General features: G+C 45.3%; 1 protein-coding gene across 1 annotated transcript in view; it reads left to right on the top strand.

The window, feature by feature from the left end:
* The window catches only part of LOC128640016 (cell division cycle and apoptosis regulator protein 1-like), a 146,538-nt gene extending 124,153 nt beyond the window's left edge, over positions 1-22,385 (top strand). Inside the window, exons 9-11 of the mRNA XM_053692318.1 lie at positions 11,014-11,169; positions 21,161-21,386; positions 22,033-22,385. Coding sequence (XP_053548293.1) covers positions 11,014-11,169; positions 21,161-21,386; positions 22,033-22,158 — 508 coding nt within the window. The 3' untranslated portion in view covers positions 22,159-22,385. The remainder of the gene's footprint in view (positions 1-11,013; positions 11,170-21,160; positions 21,387-22,032) is intronic.
* Positions 22,386-22,931: the final 546 nt, after the last annotated feature.

Raw genomic sequence — 22,931 nt, 5'->3', positions numbered from 1 at the left:
GTTTCCTCTGTTAACTGTCTGGGTCTAGGAGGTGGTGAGTACCCCAGCCATTGCGAGTATAAAGGTGCAGTTTTCTATAATAAAACGTTTTTATTTGTGTCCTCCTGTGGGTATAACCTGAGCTATGGAGGACTCTGACATATTAGAAAGTACTCCTTCTGTTCTAAATCATACCTGTTTATATTGTTTTCCCGCCCACTCAATTATGTTCCACATGCCTTAACACTGTTATAAAGTCTAAGAAGGGAGACAAGCCTGCTAAGGCTCTTAGTCCCTCTGAGTCGTCTACCTCTCAGGACTCGGCGTCCCGTGAGATTACTACCCTTACTACATTATCCACTCCACATGCAGTTCCCGGTAGCACATCTAATCCTCCATCCTGAGGGGTCCTTCTTCCTGCGGACTTTGCCACGCATTTACAAATGCTGGTGTCTGTGGCCCTCAGTGCATTACCTTGCTCTAGCAAACACAAGAGAAAGGTTAACCATAGCTCTCCTGACCCGGAGTCATCTAAATATTTATCGGATTTAGCCGTTATGTCCCAGTTATATGATGATGAGTTAACCTCTGTAGCTTCAGAGGGTGAACTTTCTGGGTCGGAGTCCTTAGCGTCTAAGCCTCCTGCTGCGGAGGAACTGGCCTTTAGATTTTAAATTGAGCACTTGTGTTTTTTATTAAAGGATGTTCTGTCTATGTTAGAGGTTCCAGAGGCCGCGCTGCCTGAAGAATCTATACCTAAATTAGACAGAGTTTACGAAGACAGGAAAGTTCCTTTGATTTGTCCTGTGGCGGTTAAGATGGCGAACATTATTAAGAACGAATGGGAAAGAATTCCTTTTCCCCCTCGTCTATTTTTAAAAAGTTGGTCCCAGTCTCGGACTCTCAACTGGATTTGTGGGGCTCCATTCCTAAGGTGGATGGTGCTATCTCTACACTTGCTAAACATACTACTATACCTCTTGAGTATAGTTCTTCGTTCAGAGAGCAGATGGATAAGAAATTGGAAGCCTTTCTAAGAAAGATGTTTCAACATATGGGATTTATGTTTCAACCTGCAGCTGCGGTAGCCGGAGCGGCTACCTACTGGTGCGACTCTTTGTCTAAACTGAGGTGGAGTCTCCCCTCGAGGATATTCAAGACAGAATTAAAGCTCTGAGAATTGCTTTTATCTTTGATGCTAACATGCAAATTATTTGCCTAAATACAAAGGCCTCTGGCTTTGCAGTCCTAGCCCACCGGGCGCTCTGTTGAAGTCTTGGTCTGTGGATATGACTTCTAAGTCCAGGCTCCTTTCTCTTCCCTTTAAGGGAAAGATTTTATTTGGTCCAGGCCTGGACTCCATTATTTCTACGGTTACCGGAGGCAATGGTGCCTTCCTACCACAAGATATGAAGAACAAGTCTAAGGGTAGACAGTCTTCTAATTTTCAATCCTTTCATTCTGACAAATCCCAACAACAACAATCCTCCTCCAAGCCCGAGCAACCCAAGAGTACTTGGAAGCCGGCTCAGTCCTGGAATAAATCCAAGCAGAATAAGAAGCCTGCTGAAAACAAATCGGCATGAAGGGGCGGCCCCTGATCCAGGATCGGATCGTGTATGGGGGCAGACTGTCTCTTTTTTTCATATGCCTGGTTCAAGGAATCTGTGGGTCCTGGAGGTGGTATCTCAGGGATACAAGATAGGCTTCAAATCTCATCCGCCAAGGGGCAAATACCTTCTCTCGAATCTGTCTACCAGACCATAAAGGAGGGATGCCTTTCTAGGGTGCGTTAGGGATCTATCCTCCTTAGCAGTTGTTGTCCCAGTGCCTATCAAAGAAAGAGGTTTGGGGTTTTATTCAAACCTTTTTCGTGGTCCCAAAGAAGTTGGGAACTTTCCGCCCAATTCTGGACCTAAAGTGCTTAAACAAATTTCTCAGTGCCCTTCCTTCAAGATGGAGACGATAAGGCCCATACTTCCTCTAATCAGGAAGGCCAATTTTTGACCACTATAGATCTGAAGGACGCTTACCTTCATGTTCCAATCCACAGGGAACACTTTCAGTTCCTGAGGTTTGCATTCATGGACCAGCACTTACAGTTCATTGCCCTTCCGTTTGGCCTAGCTACTGCTCCAAGAATTTTTACAAAGGTTCTATGGGCTCTTCTAGCCGTTGCCAGAACTCAGGGTATTGCAGTAGCCCCATACTTGGACGATATTCTGGTGCAAGCACCATCCTTTCATCTTGCAGAAGATTTCTCAAGAGTCCCTTCTCAGTCTTCTTCGATCACATGGATGGAAGATAAACTTGAAAAAGAGTTCTCTTATCCCAAGTACCAGGGTGGAATTCCTGGGTACTATAATAGACTCCATATCCATGAGGATACTTCTAACAGACCAGAGACGTTGCAAGCTAACTTCGACATGTCTTGCCCTCAGGACCTTCTTGAGTCCCTCTTTGGCTCAGTGTATGGAGGTGATTGGTCTCATGATGTCCTGCATGGACATCATTCCTTTTGCCAGGTTCCGTCTCAGACCTTTACAACTGTGCATGCTGAGGCAGTGGAACGGCGGTCATTCAGATCTGTCTCAACAGATTGTATTAGGCAGCCGATCGAGAGAATCGCTCTCTAGGTGGCTCTGTCCAGATCATCTGTCCCGAGGGACATGCTTCTTAAGACCATCCTGGGAGAATGTGACTAGGGACGCAAGCCTATCCAGATGGGGAGCTGTTTGGGGTGCCAGGAAGGCACAGGGGTTATGGACTCAGGAGGAGTCCTCCCTCCCAATCAATATTTTGGAACTACAGGCAATCTTTAAGGCCTTGAAGGCTTGGCCACTTCTGGGTTTGTCCCAGTTTATCAGATTCCAATCAGACAATATAACCTAGGTGGCTTACATCAACCATCAGGGGGGGAACGAGAAGTTCATTAGCAATGAAGTTAGTATCTCAGATTCTGGAGTGGGCGGAGAGCCACAGCTTTTTGATGTCAGCGATCCACATTCCGGGTGTGGATAACTGGGAGGTGGATTTTCTCAGCTGGCAATCCTTCCATCCATGGGAATGGTCTCTACATCCCGAGGTGTTTGCAGAGATATGCTGCAAGTGGGTGATGCCGGAGATAGTTCTCATGGCGTCTCGTCTCAATACCAAGCTACCCAGGTACGGTCGAGGTTGAGGGATCCCCCAGCGGATCTAATAGATGCACTAGCAGTGCCCTGAAAGTTTAAACTCGTATATCTTTTTCATCTATTACCGCTTCTTCCTCGATTGGTGGCCCGCATCAAGCAGGAGCGGGTATCAGTAATCCTGATTGCTCCGTCATGGATGCGAAGGACATGGTTCGCGGATCTAGTGGGGATGTCCTCCTCTCCTCCGTGTAACTTACCTTGTTGCAGAGACCTGCTGATACAAGGTCCATTTGTTCATCAAAATTTTGATTCTCTGAGGCTGATTGCGTGGAGATTGAACGCTTAGTCTTAGCCAAGAGAGGTTTCTCTGAAAGTGTCATTGATACTCTTATTCAAGCTCGTAAACCAGTTACTCGGCGTATCTACCACAAAGTGTGGAGGCCTACTTATTCTGGTGTGAAGAGCGTGGTTTTTCCTGGAACAGAGTTAAGGTTGCCAGGATCTTATCTTTTCTCAAGGATGGGCTGGAGAAGGGCCTTTCTTCTAGTTCCCTGAGGGGACGGATTTTGGCCCCGTCGGTTTTCTTGCACAAGAGACTGGCTGAGCTTCCAGATGTGCAGTCCTTTGCTAAGGATCTGATTAGGATCAGACCTGTGTTTAGATCTGGGGCTCCTCCTTGGAGCCTAAATCTTGTGCTTCAGGTTTTGCAACAGGTTTCGTTTGAGCCTCTGCATTCCATTGACATTAATTTGTTATCTTGGAAGGTTCTTTTTTTATTGGCTATTGCCTCTGCGCAGAGTTTCTGAGATCTCTGCTTTGCAATGTGAGCCCCCTTATCTGATTTTTCATGCAGATAAGCCAGTTTTATGTACTAAATTAGGTTTTCTTCCTAAGGTTGTGTCAGATCGCAACATCAATCAGGAGATTGTGGTTCCTTCCTTGTGTCCTAATCCTTCTTCATCGAAGGAACGCTTACTTCACAATTTGAAAGTGGTTCGCACCTTGAAGTTCTATCTTCAGTCTACTAAGGAGTTTAGACAATCTTCTTCTTTGTTGTCTATTCGGGGAAGCGTAAGGAGCAGAAGGCTACTTCGACTTCCCTATCTTTTTGGTTAAGGAGTGTTATCCGCTTAGCTTACGAGACAGCTGGACATCGTCCTCCTCTTGTGCCTTTTTAGAACGAGGCCTCTATGGATCAGATTTGTAAGATGGCTACCTGGTCCTTCTTACATACTTTTTCAAAGTTTTACAAGTTTGATGTTTTTGCTTCGGCGGAAGCAGCTTTCAGCAGAAAAGTTTTGCAGGCTGTGGTGCCCTCAGAATAGGGTCCGCTTCTTTCTTTTTGTTCCCTCCCGTTATTCATTCAGTGTCCTCTGGAGCTTGGGTATAGTTTTCCCAACAGTAAGGAATGAAGCCGTGGACTCTCCCTATCTTAGGACGGAAAACATAATTTCTCTTGTAAGGTGTATCCAGTCCACGGATTCATCCATTACTTGTGGGATATTCTCCTTCCCAACAGGAAGCTGCAAGAGGATCACCCACAGCAGAGCTGTCTATATAGCTCCTCCCCTAACTGCCACTCCCAGTCATTCTCTTGCAGCTCTCGACAAGAAAGGAAGTATCAAGAGAGATGTGGTGAATTAGTGTAGTTTATCTTCAATCAAAAGTTTGTTATTTTTAAACGGTACCGGCGTTGTACTGTTTTTACCTCAGGCAGAAATTAGAAGAAGAGTTTTGTCTGAGGTTTTTGATGATCTTAGCAGGTTGTAACTAAGGTCCACTGCTGTTCTCACACATAACTGAAGAGTATGGGAAAACTTCAGCTGGGGGAACGGCCTGCAGAATTAACTGCCCTGAGGTATGTTCAGTATATTTTTTTCTAGAGAGATGATAAGGTCTAGAAAATGCTGACAGTGCCTGATATATTTAAGGTAAGCCTGATTACAGTGATTTAACCACGACTGGCATCATGCTTGCAGTAAAGGGTAATATTCATGTTACTTGCTCTTATGGCTTAGTATGTGAAACGTTTACATGATATATAAAAAACGTTTTTTACTGAGGGTGATAAATCTTTATTTGGGGCCTAGTTTTCCACATGGCTGACTAGATTTCTCCTACGAGTAGTTATTTATGGCCCTTTCACTTTGAGTGCATGGTGGGAGGGGCCTATTTTCGCGCTCTAATTGCGCAGTAGTTTTTACATTCTGAGACATCCAGCTTCCCGGAAGGAGTCCCCTGACATATTGGACCTCTGTAAAGGGTTTTTGTGCCTACAAAAGTCGTTTTATGGGCAGGTAGGAGCCACAGTAGAGCTGTGGCAGTTTGCTTGTGACTGTTATAACGGTTTTACCGTTTTTCTGCTTCGTTTTTGAACCTGAGGGGTTAATCACCCATTTGCAAGTGGGTGCAATGCTATTTTAGTCTATTATACACACTGTAAAAATTTCGTAGTGTTAACTGCTTTTTTTCACTGTTTTGCAGTTTTTGTGTTTGTTTTTTTCCCTTAAAGGCACAGTACCGTTTTTTATATTCTGCTTTTTAACATTAATTAAAGTGTTTTCCAAGCTTGCTGGTCTCATTACTAGTCTGTTAAACATGTCTGACATAGAGGAAACTCCTTGTTCATTATGTTTAGAAGCCATTGTGGAACCCCCTCTTAGAATGTGTACCAAATGCACTGATCTTACTATAAGTTATAAAGACCATATTCTGGCTTTTAAAGATTTATCACCAGAGGAAATTGACAAGGGGGAAGTTATGCCGACTAACTCTCCCCACGTGTCAGAGCCTATAACTCCCGCTCAAGGGACGCCAAGTACATCTAGCGCGCCCATTGCGTATACTTTACAAGACATGGCGGCAGTTATGAATCATACCCTTACAGAGGTATTGTCCAAACTGCCAGGGTTACAAGGAAAGCGAGACAGCTCTGGGGCTAGAACAAATACAGAGCTCTCTGACGCTTTAGTAGCTATGTCTGATATACCCTCACAATGTGCAGAAGCCGAAGCAGGAGAGCTTCTATCTGTGGGTGATTTTTCTGACTCAGGGAAGACACTTCAACCTGATTCTGATATGTCTATATTTAAATTTAAGCTTGAACGCCTCCGTATGTTGCTCAGGGAGGTTTTAGCAACTCTGGATGACTGTGACGCCATTGTAGTCCCAGAGAAATTGGATAAATACTATGCAGTGCCTGTTTACACTGATGTTTTTCCAATACGTAAGAGGTTTTCAGAAATTATTACTAAGGAATGGGATAGGCCAGGTGTACCGTTCTCTCCCTCTCCTGTTTTTAAAAAGATGTTTCCTATAGATGCCGCTACACGGGACTTGTGGCAAACGGTCCCTAAGGTGGAGGGAGCAGTCTCTACCCTAGCGAAGCGTACAACTATCCCTGTCGAGAACAGTTGTGCTTTTCTAGATCCAATGGACAAAAAATTAGAGGGTTACCTTAAGAAAAATTTTATTCAACAAGGTTTTATTCTCCAGCCCCTTGCATGCATTGCCCCTGTCACTGCTGACAGGCCTTCTGGTTTGAGTCTCTAGAAGAGGCTCTACAGGTAGAAACCCCATTGGATGATATCCTTGACAAGCTTAAAGCTCTTAAGCTAGCCAATTCATTTGTTTCTGACGCCGTTGTTCATTTAACCAAGCTAACGGCTAAAAACTCAGGTTTTGCTATTCAGGCGCGTCGGGCGCTATGGCTCAAATCCTGGTCAGCTGACGTTACTTCAAAGTCTAAGCTTCTCAACATTCCCTTCAAGGGGCAGACCCTATTCCGGCCTAGACTGAAGGAGATCATTTCTGATATTACTGGAGGAAAAGGTCACGCCCTTCCTCAGGATAGTTCCAACAAATTAAGGACCAAACAGACTCATTTTCGTTCCTTTCGAAACTTCAAGTGTGGCGCAGCTTCAACTTCCTCTAATACAAAACAAGAGGGAAATTTTGCCCAGTCCAAGCCGGTCTGGAGACCTAACCCGGCTTGGAACAAAGGAAAGCAGGCCAAAAAACCTGCTGCTGCCTCTAAAACAGCATGAAGGGTCAGCCCCCAATCCGGAAACGGATCTAGTAGGGGGCAGACTTTCTCTCTTCGCCCAGGCTTGGGCAAGAGATGTCCAGGATCCCTGGGCGTTGGAAATTGTGTCCCAGGGATATCTTCTGGAGTTCAAAGCTTCTTCCCCAAAAGGGAGATTTCATCTCTCACAATTATCTGCAAACCAGATAAAGAGAGAGGCATTCTTACATTGTGTTCAAGACCTCCTAGTTATGGGAGTGATCCACCCAGTTCCAAAGGAGGAACAGGGGCAAGGCTTCTATTCAGATCTGTTTGTAGTTCCCAAGAAAGAGGGAACTTTCAGACCAATCTTAGATCTCAAGATCCTAAACAAATTTCTCAGGGTCCCATCCTTCAAGATGGAGACTATTCGAACCATCCTACCTATGATCCAGGAGGGTCAATATATGACTACAGTGGACTTAAAGGATGCTTATCTTCACATTCCGATACACAGAGATCATCATCGGTTTCTCAGGTTCACCTTCATAGACAGGCATTACCAGTTTGTAGCTCTTCCCTTTGGGTTAGCTACGGCACCAAGAATCTTTACGAAGGTTCTAGGGTCACTCCTAGCGGTTCTAAGGCCGCGGGGTATAGCAGTAGCCCCATACCTAGACGACATTCTGATACAGGCGTCGAACTTTCAAATCGCCAGGTCCCATACGAACATTGTTCTGGCATTCCTGAGGTCTCATGGGTGGAAAGTAAACAAAGAAAAGAGTTCTCTATCCCCTCTCACAAGAGTTTCCTTCCTAGGAACTCTGATTAATTCTGTAGAAATGAAGATTTACCTGACAGAGGCCAGGTTGTCAAAACTTCTAAATTCCTGCCGTGTTCTTTATTCTACTTCTCGCCCTTCAGTGGCTCAGTGTATGGAAGTAATCGGCTTAATGGTAGCGGCAATGGACATAGTGCCGTTTGCCCGCCTACATCTCAGACCGCTGCAACTTTGCATGCTCAGTCAGTGGAATGGGGATTACACAGATTTGTCCCCTCTACTAAATCTGGATCAAGAGACCAGGGATTCTCTTCTCTGGTGGCTATCTCGGGTCCATCTGTCCAAGGGTATGACCTTCCGCAGGCCAGATTGGACAATAGTAACGACAGATGCCAGCCTTCTGGGCTGGGGTGCAGTCTGGAACTCCCTGAAGTCTCAGGGCTCGTGGACTCAGGAGGAGGCACTCCTTCCGATAAACATTCTGGATCTAAGAGCGATATTCAATGCTCTTCAGGCTTGGCCTCAGCTTCCTGCGGTCAGGTTCATCAGATTTCAGTTGGACAATATCACGACTGTAGCCTACATCAGCCATCAAGGGGGAACAAGGAGTTCCCTAGCAATGTCGGAGGTTTCAAAAATAATTCTATGGGCAGAGGTTCACTCTTGCCATCTATCAGCTATCCATATCCCAGGAGTAGAGAACTGGGAGGCGGATTTTCTAAGTCGACAGACTTTTCATCCGGGGGAGTGGGAACTCCATCCGGAGGTGTTTGCACAGTTGATTCAACTATGGGGCAAACCAGAACTGGATCTCATGGCGTCTCGTCAGAACGCCAAGCTTCCTTGTTACGGATCCAGGTCCAGGGATCCCAAGGCAGCACTGATAGATGCTCTAGCAGCGCTTTGGTCCTTCAACCTGGCTTATGTGTTTCCACCGTTTCCTCTGCTCCCTCGTCTGATTGCCAAGATCAAGCAGGAGAGAGCTTTGGTGATTTTGATAGCACCTGCATGGCCACGCAGGACTTGGTATGCAGATCTGGTCGACATGTCATCCCTTCCACCATGGACTCTGCCGCTGAGGCAGGACCTTCTACTTCAGGGTCCTTTCAACCATCCAAATCTAATTTCTCTGCGTCTGACTGCTTGGAGATTGAACGCTTGATTTTATCAAAACGTGGTTTCTTTGAGTCGGTCATTGATACCTTAATTCAGGCTCGAAAGCCTGTCACCAGGAAAATCTATCATAAGATATGGTGTAAATATCTTCATTGGTGTGAATCCAAGGGTTACTCATGGAGTAAAGTCAGGATTCCTTGGATATTATCTTTTCTCCAAGAAGGATTGGAGAAGGGATTGTCAGCTAGTTCCTTAAAGGGACAGATTTCTGCTCTGTCTATTCTTTTGCACAAGCGTCTGGCGGATGTCCCAGACGTTCAGACATTTTGTCAGGCTTTAGTTAGAATCAAGCCTGTGTTTAAACCAGTTGCTCCACCATGGAGTTTAAATTTAGTTCTCAAGGTTCTTCAAGGGGTTCCGTTTGAACCTCTGCATTCCATAGATATCAAGCTTTTATCTTGGAAAGTTCTGTTTTTGGTAGCTATCCAACTCGAAGAGTTTCAGAGTTATCTGCCTTACAGTGTGATTCCCCTTATCTGATCTTACATGCAGATAAGGTAGTTCTGCGTACCAAACCTGGGTTTCTTCCTAAGGTGGTATCTAATAAGAATATCAATCGGGAGATTGTTGTTCCGTCACTGTGTCCTAATCCTTATTCAAAGAAGGAATGTCTATTACACAATCTTGACGTGGTTCGTGCTTTAAAGTTTTATTTACAAGCTACTAAAGATTTTCGTCAAACATCTGCATTGTTTGTTGTCTACTCTGGACAGAGGAGAGGCCAAAAGGCTTCAGCAACTTCTCTTTCTTTTTGGTTAAGAAGTATAATCCGCTTAGCTTATGAGACTGCTGGCCAGCAGCCTCCTGAAAGAATTACAGCTCATTCCACTAGAGCGGTGGCTTCCACATGGGCTTTTAAAAATGAGGCTTCTGTTGAACAGATTTGTAAGGCGGCGACTTGGTCTTCGCTTCATACTTTTTCTAAATTCTACAAATTTGATACTTTTGGTTCTTCGGAGGCTATTTTTGGGAGAAAGGTTTTACAGGCAGTGGTGCCTTCCGTTTAAGCGCCTGCCTTGTCCCTCCCTTTATCCGTGTCCTATAGCTTTGGTATTGGTATCCCACAAGTAATGGATGATCCGTGGACTGGATACACCTTACAAGAGAAAACAAAATTTATGCTTACCTGATAAATTTATTTCTCTTGTGGTGTATCCAGTCCACGGCCCGCCCTGTCACTTTAAGGCAGGTGTTTTTTATTTTTAAACTACAGTCACCACTGCACCCTATAGTTTCTCCTTTCTCTTGCTTGTCTTCGGTCGAATGACTGGAGGTGGCAGTTAGGGGAGGAGCTATATAGACAGCTCTGCTGTGGGTGATCCTCTTGCAGCTTCCTGTTGGGAAGGAGAATATCCCACAAGTAATGGATGAATCCGTAGACTGGATACACCACAAGAGAAATAAATTTATCAGGTAAGCATAAATTTTGTTTTATGCTTACCAGATAAATTCTTTTCCTTCCGGATAGGGAGATTCCACGGCCCCCGCCCGTTTTTTCTTGTCTATGGGGGGTCCCCTATTATTTATTTTATTTTTCTGGCACCATTTATACCCTAATGTTTCTCCTACCTTTCCTTGTTCCCTCGGCAGTATGACTGGGGTAATGAGAAAGTGGGAGGAATATTTAAGCCTTTGGCTGGGGTGTCTTTGCCTCCTCCCGGTGGCCAGGTGTTGTATTTCCCAACAGTAAGGAATGAAGCCGTGGACTATCCCTATCCGGAAAGAAAAGAATTTATCTGTTAAGCATAAATGATGTTTTTTTACATCATCCTACAGTTTTCCTATTTTAGTTTGTGAATAAACGGTATTGCACTGCAATAAAGAGCGATGCACCTGGTAATGACACTGAGATTTTTTTTTACGCTGCTCAGTGGCCACTTATGAGGGTCTTGCTTTGCATGTCCCTGTTTTACAATATATTTTATATCCTTTCCCTGAAGCCGTGACCGAGAGAGGCGCAGGTCTCGTGAGAGGTCCCCTCAACGAAAGTGGTCCCGTGAGAGGTCCCCACGGCGTGAAAGAGATCGGTCACCGCGCAGACCGAGGCGGGTGGCTCCTCGCTACATGGTGCAGTTCTCTAAGTTCTCTCTGGACTGGTAAGTGTCATGTTAGGTTTATCTGCTGTCTCTAAAACAGATGTAACCTTACTGGATGTTACAGAGAATGAGCCCCATGCAGTAAGTCATGTGATTGGTGGGAGTTAGTGCGCTGCTATTTCTGTAGGAGCATGCAGTAAGTCATGTGATTGGTGGGAGTTAGTGCGCTGCTATTTCTGTAGGAACAAGCAGTAAGTCATGTGATTGGTGGGAGTTAGTGCGCTGCTATTTCTGTAGGAACAAGCAGTAAGTCATGTGATTGGTGGGAGTTAGTGCGCTGCTATTTCTGTAGGAACAAGCAGTAAGTCATGTGATTGGTGGGAGTTAGTGCACTGTTATTTCTGTAGGAACAAGCAGTAAGTCATGTGATTGGTGGGAGTTTGTGCGCTGCTATTTCTGTAGGAGCAAGCAGTAAGTCATGTGATTGGTGGGAGTTAGTGCGCTGCTATTTCTAAAGGAGCAAGCAGTAAATCATGTGATTGGTGGGAGTTAGTGCGCTGTTATTTCTGTAGGAGCATGCAGTAAGTCATGTGATTGGTGGGAGTTAGTGCGCTGCTATTTCTGTAGGAGCAAGCAGTAAGTCATGTGATTGGTGGGAGTTAGTGCGCTGCTGTTTCTGTAGGAGCATGCAGTAAGTCATGTGATTGGTGGGAGTTAGTGCGCTGCTATTTCTGTAGGAGCATGCAGTAAGTCATGTGATTTGTGGGAGCATGCAGTAAGTCATGTGATTGGTGGGAACATGCAGTAGGTCATGTGATTGGTGGGAACATGCAGTAGGTCATGTGATTGGTGGGAGCATGCAGTAGGTCATGTGATTGGTGGGAGCATGCAGTAGGTCATGTGATTGGTGGGAGCATGCAGTAGGTCATGTGATTGGTGGGAGCATGCAGTAGGTCATGTGATTGGTGGGAGCATGCAGTAGGTCATGTGATTGGTGGGAGCATGCAGTATGTCATGTGATTGGTGGGAGCATGCAGTAAGTCATGTGATTGGTGGGAGCATGCAGTAGGTCATGTGATTGGTGGGAGTTAGTGCGCTGCTATTTCTGTAGGAGCATGCAGTAAGTCATGTGATTGGTGGGAGTTAGTGCGCTGCTATTTCTGTAGGAACAAGCAGTAAGTCATGTGATTGGTGGGAGTTAGTGCGCTGCTATTTCTGTAGGAACAAGCAGTAAGTCATGTGATTGGTGGGAGTTAGTGCGCTGCTATTTCTGTAGGAGCATGCAGTAAGTCATGTGATTGGTGGGAGTTAGTGCGCTGCTATTTCTGTAGGAACAAGCAGTAAGTCATGTGATTGGTGGGAGTTAGTGTGCTGCTATTTCTGTAGGAACAAGCAGTAAGTCATGTGATTGGTGGGAGTTAGTGCACTGTTATTTCTGTAGGAACAAGCAGTAAGTCATGTGATTGGTGGGAGTTAGTGCGCTGCTATTTCTGTAGGAGCAAGCAGTAAGTCATGTGATTGGTGGGAGTTAGTGCGCTGCTATTTCTAAAGGAGCAAGCAGTAAATCATGTGATTGGTGGGAGTTAGTGCGCTGTTATTTCTGTAGGAGCATGCAGTAAGTCATGTGATTGGTGGGAGTTAGTGCGCTGCTATTTCTGTAGGAGCAAGCAGTAAGTCATGTGATTGGTGGGAGTTAGTGCGCTGCTGTTTCTGTAGGAGCATGCAGTAAGTCATGTGATTGGTGGGAGTTAGTGCGCTGCTATTTCTGTAGGAGCATGCAGTAAGTCATGTGATTTGTGGGAGCATGCAGTAAGTCATGTGATTGGTGGGAACATGCAGTAGGTCATGTGATTGGTGGGAACATGCAGTAGGTCATGTGATTGGTGGGAGCATGCAGTAGGTCATGTGATTGGTGGGAGCATGCAGTAAGTCATGTGATTGGTGGGAGCATGCAGTAGGTCATGTGATTGGTGGGAGTTAGTGCGCTGCTATTTCTGTAGGAGCATGCAGTAAGTCATGTGATTGGTGGGAGTTAGTGCGCTGCTATTTCTGTAGGAACAAGCAGTAAGTCATGTAATTGGTGGGAGTTAGTGCGCTGCTATTTCTGTAGGAACAAGCAGTAAGTCATGTGATTGGTGGGAGTTAGTGCGCTGCTATTTCTGTAGGAGCATGCAGTAAGTCATGTGATTGGTGGGAGTTAGTGCGCTGCTATTTCTGTAGGAACAAGCAGTAAGTCATGTGATTGGTGGGAGTTAGTGCGCTGCTATTTCTGTAGGAACAAGCAGTAAGTCATGTGATTGGTGGGAGTTAGTGCACTGTTATTTCTGTAGGAACAAGCAGTAAGTCATGTGATTGGTGGGAGTTAGTGCGCTGCTATTTCTGTAGGAGCAAGCAGTAAGTCATGTGATTGGTGGGAGTTAGTGCGCTGCTATTTCTAAAGGAGCAAGCAGTAAATCATGTGATTGGTGGGAGTTAGTGCGCTGTTATTTCTGTAGGAGCATGCAGTAAGTCATGTGATTGGTGGGAGTTAGTGCGCTGCTATTTCTGTAGGAGCAAGCAGTAAGTCATGTGATTGGTGGGAGTTAGTGCGCTGCTGTTTCTGTAGGAGCATGCAGTAAGTCATGTGATTGGTGGGAGTTAGTGCGCTGCTATTTCTGTAGGAGCATGCAGTAAGTCATGTGATTTGTGGGAGCATGCAGTAAGTCATGTGATTGGTGGGAACATGCAGTAGGTCATGTGATTGGTGGGAACATGCAGTAGGTCATGTGATTGGTGGGAGCATGCAGTAAGTCATGTGATTGGTGGGAGCATGCAGTAAGTCATGTGATTGGTGGGAGCATGCAGTAGGTCATGTGATTGGTGGGAGCATGCAGTAGGTCATGTGATTGGTGGGAGCATGCAGTAGGTCATGTGATTGGTGGGAGCATGCAGTAGGTCATGTGATTGGTGGGAGCATGCAGTATGTCATGTGATTGGTGGGAGCATGCAGTAAGTCATGTGATTGGTGGGAGCATGCAGTAGGTCATGTGATTGGTGGGCACATGCAGTAGGTCATGTGATTGGTGGGCGTATGCAGTAGGTCATGTGATTGGTGGGCGCATGCAGTAGGTCATGTGATTGGTGGGAGCATGCAGTAGGTCATGTGATTGGTGGGAGCATGCAGTATGTCATGTGATTGGTGGGAGCATGCAGTAAGTCATGTGATTGGTGGGAGCATGCAGTAGGTCATGTGATTGGTGGGCGCATGCAGTAGGTCATGTGATTGGTGGGCGTATGCAGTAGGTCATGTGATTGGTGGGCACATGCAGTAGGTCATGTGATTGGTGGGCGCATGCAGTAGCTCATGTGATTGGTGGGCCCATGCAGTAGGTCATGTGATTGGAGGGCGCATGCAGTAGGTCATGTGATTGGAGGGCGCATGCAGTAGGTCATGTGATTGGTGGGCCCATGCAGTAGGTCATGTGATTGGTGGGTGCATGCAGTAAGTCATGTGATTGGCTTACTGCTCATTTTCATTGCAGTGAAAGATAAGTTAAGACTTTGGCAGCCGCACATGTTGTCTGTGTTGCAGCAACGAGCCTGTAACATAGAGACCCCTGTAGTGTGTGTGCAGATCCCTTCACTGCCCATAAGCACCTGTAAGTAGCTCAGTGAGGTCATTGCTGTAATAAATACTTCTTTAAGTCACTGTATAAACAATTCGTTCCTTCCCCTTAAAGTGACAGTAAACACCTTGAGATTTGTATATAGTTGTAATGAAACACCTGCAATATGGCTTTATGATTTGTTTTGTTCCTTCTCATATAACTTAGCTCTGAAAATGTAGCTATTTCTAACTCTGATCATGAAATGCACCTGCTAACCCTGCTAGATACTATTTCCCGCATTTACTAACATAATAACCGTGGCTATCCTGAGGACTGAAGCCCTGATTGGCTCCTACAAATACAGCAAATGGTGTGTGAAAACTAAGTGCAGTAAAATGATGTAAATTTGTTGTAAAAACATTAAGACTGGGCTGATATGTTATTCTATAGCAGCACAATAGAAATGTTTGTAAATACACAGTGTCTGGTGTCCCTATAATCTCTATAGGTGGGTGAGCATTAGAGGTTGTGTCTAGTGACCCGTTACTTTATATGTGGGTGTGCATTAGAGGGTGTGTCTGGTGTCCCTATAATCTTTATAGGTGGGTGTGCATTAGAGGGTGTGTCTGGTGTGCCTATAATCTTTATAGGTGGGTGTGCATTAGAGGGTGTGCCTGGTGTGCCTATAATCTTTATAGGTGGGTGTGCATTAGAGGGTGTGTCTGGTGTCCCTATAATCTTTATAGGTGGGTGTGCATTAGAGGGTGTGTCTTGTGTCCCTATAATCTTTATAGGTGGGTGTGCATTAGAGGGTGTGCCTGGTGTGCCTATAATCTTTATAGGTGGGTGTGCATTAGAGGGTGTGTCTGGTGTGCCTATAATCTTTATAGGTGGGTGTGCATTAGAGGGTGTGTCTGGTGTGCCTATAATCTTTATAGGTGGGTGTGCATTAGAGGGTGTGTCTTGTGTGCCTATAATCTTTATAGGTGGGTTTGCAATAGAGGGTGTGTTTAGTGTCCCTCTAATCTTTATAGGTGGGTGTGCATTAGAGGGTGTGTCTGGTGTGCCTATAATCTTTATAGGTGGGTGTGCATTAGAGGGTGTGTCTGGTGTGCCTATAATCTTTATAGGTGGGTGTGCATTAGAGGGTGTGTCTGGTGTGCCTATAATCTTTATAGGTGGGTGTGCATTAGAGGGTGTGTCTTGTGTGCCTATAATCTTTATAGGTGGGTTTGCAGTAGAGGGTGTGTTTAGTGTCCCTCTAATCTTTATAGGTGGGTGTGCATTAGAGGGTGTGTCTGGTGTGCCTATAATCTTTATAGGTGGGTGTGCATTAGAGGGTGTGTCTGGTGTGCCTATAATCTTTATAGGTGGGTGTGCATTAGAGGGTGTGTCTTGTGTGCCTATAATCTTTATAGGTGGGTTTGCAATAGAGGGTGTGTTTAGTGTCCCTCTAATCTTTATAGGTGGGTGTGCATTAGAGGGTGTGTCTGGTGTGCCTATAATCTTTATAGGTGGGTTTGCATTAGAGGGTGTGTTTAGTGTCCCTCTAATCTTTATAGGTGGGTGTGCATTAGAGGGTGTGTCTGGTTTGCCTATAATCTTTATAGGTGGGTGTGCATTGGAGGGTGTGTCTGGTTTGCCTATAATCTTTATAGGTGGGTGTGCATTAGAGGGTGTGTCTGGTTTGCCTATAATCTTTATAGGTGGGTGTGCATTAGAGGGTGTGTCTGGTGTGCCTATAATCTTTATAGGTGGGTGTGCATTAGAGGGTGTGTCTGGTGTGCCTATAATCTTTATAGGTGGGTGTTAATTAGAAGGTGTGTCGGGTGTCCCTATAATCTTTATAGGTGGGTGTGCATTAGAGGGTGTGTCTGGTGTCCCTCTAATCTTTATAGGTGGGTGTGCATTAGAGGGTGTGTCTGGTGTCCCTATAATCTTTATAGGTGGGTGTGCATTAGAGGGTGTGTCTGGTGTCCCTCTAATCTTTATAGGTGGGTGTGCATTAGAGGGTGTGTCTTGTGTCCCTATAATCTTTATAGGCAGGTGTGCATTAGAGGGTGTGTCTAGTGTCCCTATAATCTTTATAGGCAGGTGTGCATTAGAGGGTGTGTCTAGTGTCCCTATAATCTTTATAGGTGGCTGTGCATTAGAGGTTGTGTCTAGTGTCCCTTTAATACTTATAGGTGGGTGTGCATTAGAGCGTGTGTCTAGCGTCCCTATAATCTTTATAGGTGGGTGTGCATTAGAGGGCATTTCTAGTGTCCCTTTACTTTATAGGTGGGTGTGCATTAGAGGGTGTGTCTGGTTTGCCTATAATCTTTATAGGTGGGTGTGCATTAGAGGGTGTGTCTGGTGTGCCTATAATCTTTATAGGTGGGTGTGCATTAGAGGGTGTGTCTGGTGTGCCTATAATCTTTATAGGTGGGTGTTAATTAGAGGGTGTGTCTGGTGTCCCTATAATCTTTATAGGTGGGTGTGCATTAGAGGGTGTGTCTGGTGTCCCTCTAATCTTTATAGGTGGGTGTGCATTAGAGGGTGTGTCTGGTGTCCCTATAATCTTTATAGGTGGGTGTGCATTAGAGGGTGTGTCTGGTGTCCCTCTAATCTTTATAGGTGGGTGTGCATTAGAGGGTGTGTCTTGTGTCCCTATAATCTTTATAGGCAGGTGTGCATTAGAGGGTGTGTCTAGTGTCCCTATAATCTTTATAGGCAGGTGTGCATTAGAGGGTGTGTCTAGTGTCCCTATAATCTTTATAGGTGGCTGTGCATTAGAGGTTGTGTCTAGTGTCCCTTTAATACTTATAGGTGGGTGTGCATTAGAGCGTGTGTCTAGCGTCCCTATAATCTTTATAGGTGGGTGTGCATTAGAGGGCATTTCTAGTGTCCCTTTACTTTATAGGTGGGTGTGCATTAGAGCGTGTGTCTAGCGTCCCTATAATCTTTATAGGTGGGTGTGCATTAGAGGGTGTGTCTAGTGTCCCTTTACTTTATAGGTGGGTGTGCATTAGAGCGTGTGTCTAGCGTCCCTATAATCTTTATAGGTGGGTGTGCATTAGAGGGCATTTCTAGTGTCCCTTTACTTTATAGGTGGATTTGCATTAGAGGGTTTGTCTAGTTTCCCTTTACTCTCTATAGGTGGGTTTGCATTAGAGGTTGTGTCTAGTGTCCCTTTAATACTTATAGGTGGGTGTGCATTAGAGGGCATGTCTAGTGTCCCTATAATCTTTATAGGTGGTTGTTCATTAGAGGGTTTGTCTAGTGTCCCTTTACTCTATATAGGTGGGTGTGCATTAAAGGGTGTGTCTAGTGTCCCTTTAATCTTTATAGGTGGGTGTGCATTAGAGGGCGTGTCTAGTGTCCCTTTAATCTCTATAGTTGGGTGTGCATTAGAGGGCGTGTCTGGTGTCCCTTTACTCTATAGGTGGGTGTGCATTAGAGGGCGTGTCTAGTGTCCCTTTACTCTATAGGTGGGTGTGCATTCGAGGGCGTGTCTAGTGTCCCTTTACTCTATAGGTGGGTGTGCATTAGAGGGCGTGTCTAGTGTCCCTTTAATCTCTATAGTTGGGTGTGCATTAGAGGGCATGTCTAGTGTCCCTTTAATCTTTATAGGTGGGTGTGCATTAGAGGGCGTGTCTAGTGTCCCTTTAATCTTTATAGGTGGGTGTGCATTAGAGGGTGTGTCTAGTGTCCCTTTAATCTTTATAGATGGGTGTGCATTAGAGGGCGTGTCTAGTGTCCCTTTACTCTCTATAGATGGGTGTGCATTAGAGGGCATGTCTAGTGTCCCTTTACTCTCTATAGGTGGGTGTGCATTAGAGGGCATGTCTAGTGTCCCTTTACTCTCTATAGATGGGTGTGCATTAGAGGTTGTGTCTAGTGTCCCTTTACTCTCTATAGATGGGTGTGCATTAGAGGGCATGTCTAGTGTCCCTTTACTCTCTAGGTGGGTGTGCATTAGAGGGCATGTCTAGTGTCCCTTTACTCTCTATAGATGGGTGTGCATTAGAGGGTGTGTCTAGTGTCCCTTTACTTTATAGGTGTGTGTGCATTCGAGGGCGTGCCTAGTGTCCCTATAATCTTTATAGGTGGTTGTTCATTAGAGGGTTTGTCTAGTGTCCCTTTACTCTATAGGTGGGTGTGCATTAGAGGGCGTGTCTTGTGTCCCTTTACTCTATAGGTGGGTGTGCATTAGAGGGCGTGTCTAGTGTCCCTTTACTCTATAGGTGGGTGTGCATTAGAGGGCGTGTCTAGTGTCCCTTTAATCTCTATAGTTGGGTGTGCATTAGAGGGCATGTCTAGTGTCCCTTTAATCTTTATAGGTGGGTGTGCATTAGAGGGCGTGTCTAGTGTCCCTTTACTCTATAGGTGGGTGTGCATTAGAGGGCGTGTCTAGTGTCCCTTTAATCTCTATAGTTGGGTGTGCATTAGAGGGCGTGTCTAGTGTCCCTTTAATCTCTATAGTTGGGTGTGCATTAGAGGGCATGTCTAGTGTCCCTTTAATCTTTATAGGTGGGTGTGCATTAGAGGGCGTGTCTAGTGTCCCTTTACCCTATAGGTGGGTGTGCATTAGAGGGCGTGTCTAGTGTCCCTTTAATCTCTATAGTTGGGTGTGCATTAGAGGGCATGTCTAGTGTCCCTTTACTCTCTATAGATGGGTGTGCATTAGAGGGTGTGTCTAGTGTCCCTTTACTCCTTATAGGCTGTGTGTAGTGTCCCTTTACTCTATAGGTGGGTGTGCATTAGAGGGCTTGTCTAGTGTCCCTTTAATCTCTATAGTTGGGTGTGCATTAGAGGGTGTGTCTAGTGTCCCTTTACTCTCTATAGGCTGTGTGTAGTGTCCCTTTACTCTATAGGTGGGTGTGCATTAGAGGGCGTGTCTAGTGTCCCTTTACTCTATAGGTGGGTGTGCATTAGAGGTTGTGTCTAGTGTCCCTTTAATCTCTATAGTTGGGTGTGCATTAGAGGGCATGTCTAGTGTCCCTTTAATCTTTATAGGTGGGTGTGCATTAGAGGGCGTGTCTAGTGTCCCTTTAATCTTTATAGGTGGGTGTGCATTAGAGGGTGTGTCTAGTGTCCCTTTAATCTTTATAGATGGGTGTGCATTAGAGGGCGTGTCTAGTGTCCCTTTACTCTATAGGTGGGTGTGCATTAGAGGGCGTGTCTAGTGTCCCTTTAATCTCTATAGTTGGGTGTGCATTAGAGGGCATGTCTAGTGTCCCTTTAATCTTTATAGGTGGGTGTGCATTAGAGGGCGTGTCTAGTGTCCCTTTAATCTTTATAGATGGGTGTGCATTAGAGGGCGTGTCTAGTGTCCCTTTACTCTCTATAGATGGGTGTGCATTAGAGGGCATGTCTAGTGTCCCTTTACTCTCTAGGTGGGTGTGCATTAGAGGGCATGTCTAGTGTCCCTTTACTCTCTATAGATGGGTGTGCATTAGAGGGTGTGTCTAGTGTCCCTTTACTTTATAGGTGTGTGTGCATTCGAGGGCGTGCCTAGTGTCCCTATAATCTTTATAGGTGGTTGTTCATTAGAGGGTTTGTCTAGTGTCCCTTTACTCTATAGGTGGGTGTGCATTAGAGGGCGTGTCTAGTGTCCCTTTACTCTATAGGTGGGTGTGCATTAGAGGGCGTGTCTAGTGTCCCTTTACTCTATAGGTGGGTGTGCATTAGAGGGCGTGTCTAGTGTCCCTTTAATCTCTATAGTTGGGTGTGCATTAGAGGGCATGTCTAGTGTCCCTTTAATCTTTATAGGTGGGTGTGCATTAGAGGGCGTGTCTAGTGTCCCTTTACTCTATAGGTGGGTGTGCATTAGAGGGCGTGTCTAGTGTCCCTTTAATCTCTATAGTTGGGTGTGCATTAGAGGGCGTGTCTAGTGTCCCTTTAATCTCTATAGTTGGGTGTGCATTAGAGGGCATGTCTAGTGTCCCTTTAATCTTTATAGGTGGGTGTGCATTAGAGGGCGTGTCTAGTGTCCCTTTACCCTATAGGTGGGTGTGCATTAGAGGGCGTGTCTAGTGTCCCTTTAATCTCTATAGTTGGGTGTGCATTAGAGGGCATGTCTAGTGTCCCTTTACTCTCTATAGATGGGTGTGCATTAGAGGGTGTGTCTAGTGTCCCTTTACTCCTTATAGGCTGTGTGTAGTGTCCCTTTACTCTATAGGTGGGTGTGCATTAGAGGGCTTGTCTAGTGTCCCTTTAATCTCTATAGTTGGGTGTGCATTAGAGGGTGTGTCTAGTGTCCCTTTACTCTCTATAGGCTGTGTGTAGTGTCCCTTTACTCTATAGGTGGGTGTGCATTAGAGGGCGTGTCTAGTGTCCCTTTAATCTCTATAGATGGGTGTGCATTAGAGGGTGTGTCTAGTGTCCCTTTACTCCTTATAGGCTGTGTGTAGTGTCCCTTTACTCTATAGGTTGGTGTGCATTGTGAGTTGTTTGTACTGACTGCTCTCCTTGCTCTGCAGCCCTGGATGTGACATGATGGAACTGCGGCGGCGCTATCAGAATCTGTACATTCCAAGCGATTTCTTTAATGCTCAGTTCACATGGTTGGAGGCTTTTCCTATCTCCCGCCCTTTTCAGCTGGGAAATTACAGTAACTTTCATGTAATGAACAAGGAAGTGGATCCTTTGGAGAAAATAACAGCTGTCGTGGACCCCCCTGATGCAGATCCTTCATTCTGCGCTAAGGTAACAACATCATTACCCCTCAGTATAGCCCTGTGCACAGTCGTAATATTCTTGTATTCACATACTTTTTATCTTCATATCATGTCCCCATTTTAGTTCCTAGAATTGTATTAAAAAAACAAAATATCTGTGAGGATTCTGCAGGCTTCTGCTCACTATACATATTGTGGTTCTTTCCATGTACGCTTTATTTCTTAATTGCGAGTAATCTCTGGTATGTGTTTGTGGGCTACAGGTCCATGACTTTTGTACACAGTACTAGGTAAGGTCTGTTGTACTGTGCTGCTTCTGTATCTTTTAATCGGCTGATTTAATTTCCCACGTATTTTCCCTTTCTGTCTGATGTTCAACATGTTCCATTTGTTGTATATGTGGGTATTTTGTATTATTAGTTACACCCTCACACACAGATGTCAATATACAGAGCTCATGGTCTAGTATTCCTGTTACATTTATTATAATAAACAGGCCCAGCACTGATCCCCGAGGCACCAAACCTAGCTTACATCTGACTCTGTGACCCAGTTAATACCAGGTTTTCATGTGCAGCAGCTTGGGATCATGTTTAGGATTTAGCAGACAAGTGTTTACTGATGTGCATGTGATATGTACAATATATATTTTTCTGTTTATTCATTTGATTTAGGTGATGATGTTGGCAAGTCCCGCTCTAGAAGGTTTATATCATAAGTCTTGTGCTCTTGCCGAGGACCCAGTGGATGTCCGAGAGGGATTCCAGCATCCAACAAGGCTGATTAAGGTAGCGTTGTGAACTGTTGCTCTACAGTATTTTGTATATAATATGTAAGGCTTGGCCTGTATATAGTGTGTGAGGCTTGGCCTGTATATAGTGTGTGAGGCTTGGCCTGTATATAGTGTGTGAGGCTTGGCCTGTATACACTGTTCCTCATATGCTGCACCCTGTTTAATTTTATGGCATGGAGAGTCCTCAAATTCATTTGTTACTGTTGGGCATATAACACCTGGCCACCAGGAGGAGGCAAAGACACCCCAGCCAAAGTATTAAGTATCCCTCCCAATTCCCCTATTTCCCCAGTAATTCTTTGCCTTGTCTACTGAAAGGTTGGCGTGCAGTATGGGGTTCTCTGAGAGCTCAGGCTTTATCAGATTCCAGTCAACAACATTACCTCAGTAGCTTATATCAATCATCAGGGGGTGCAAGGAGTTCCCTAGCTATGAGTGAGGTATCTCTCATCCTTCAGTGGGCGGAGTATTACAATTGTCATATCCCGGGGGTGGACAATTGGGAGGCGGATTTCCTTAGCAGACATACCTTCCACCCCAGGGAGTGGTTTCTCAATCAGAAGGTGTCCACAGAGATAACTCTCAAGTGGGGAGTTCCAGAGGTAGATCTCATGGCCTCACGTCTCAATGCCAAACTGCCCAGATACGGGTCGAGATCAAGGGACCCTCAGGCGATCTTGGTGGACGCGTTTAGTGGTTCCATGGAATTCCGTGCTCGTCTGTTTCTTCCGATTGCCCATCAATCAGGAGTAACCCTCAGTGATCCTAATTGCTCCAGCG

This window comes from Bombina bombina, chromosome 9 (genome assembly GCF_027579735.1).
Source record: "Bombina bombina isolate aBomBom1 chromosome 9, aBomBom1.pri, whole genome shotgun sequence".
Lineage (NCBI taxonomy): Eukaryota > Metazoa > Chordata > Amphibia > Anura > Bombinatoridae > Bombina > Bombina bombina.
Note: the sequence above shows the minus strand (reverse complement) of the source record. Positions and strands in the feature narration are given on the sequence as shown.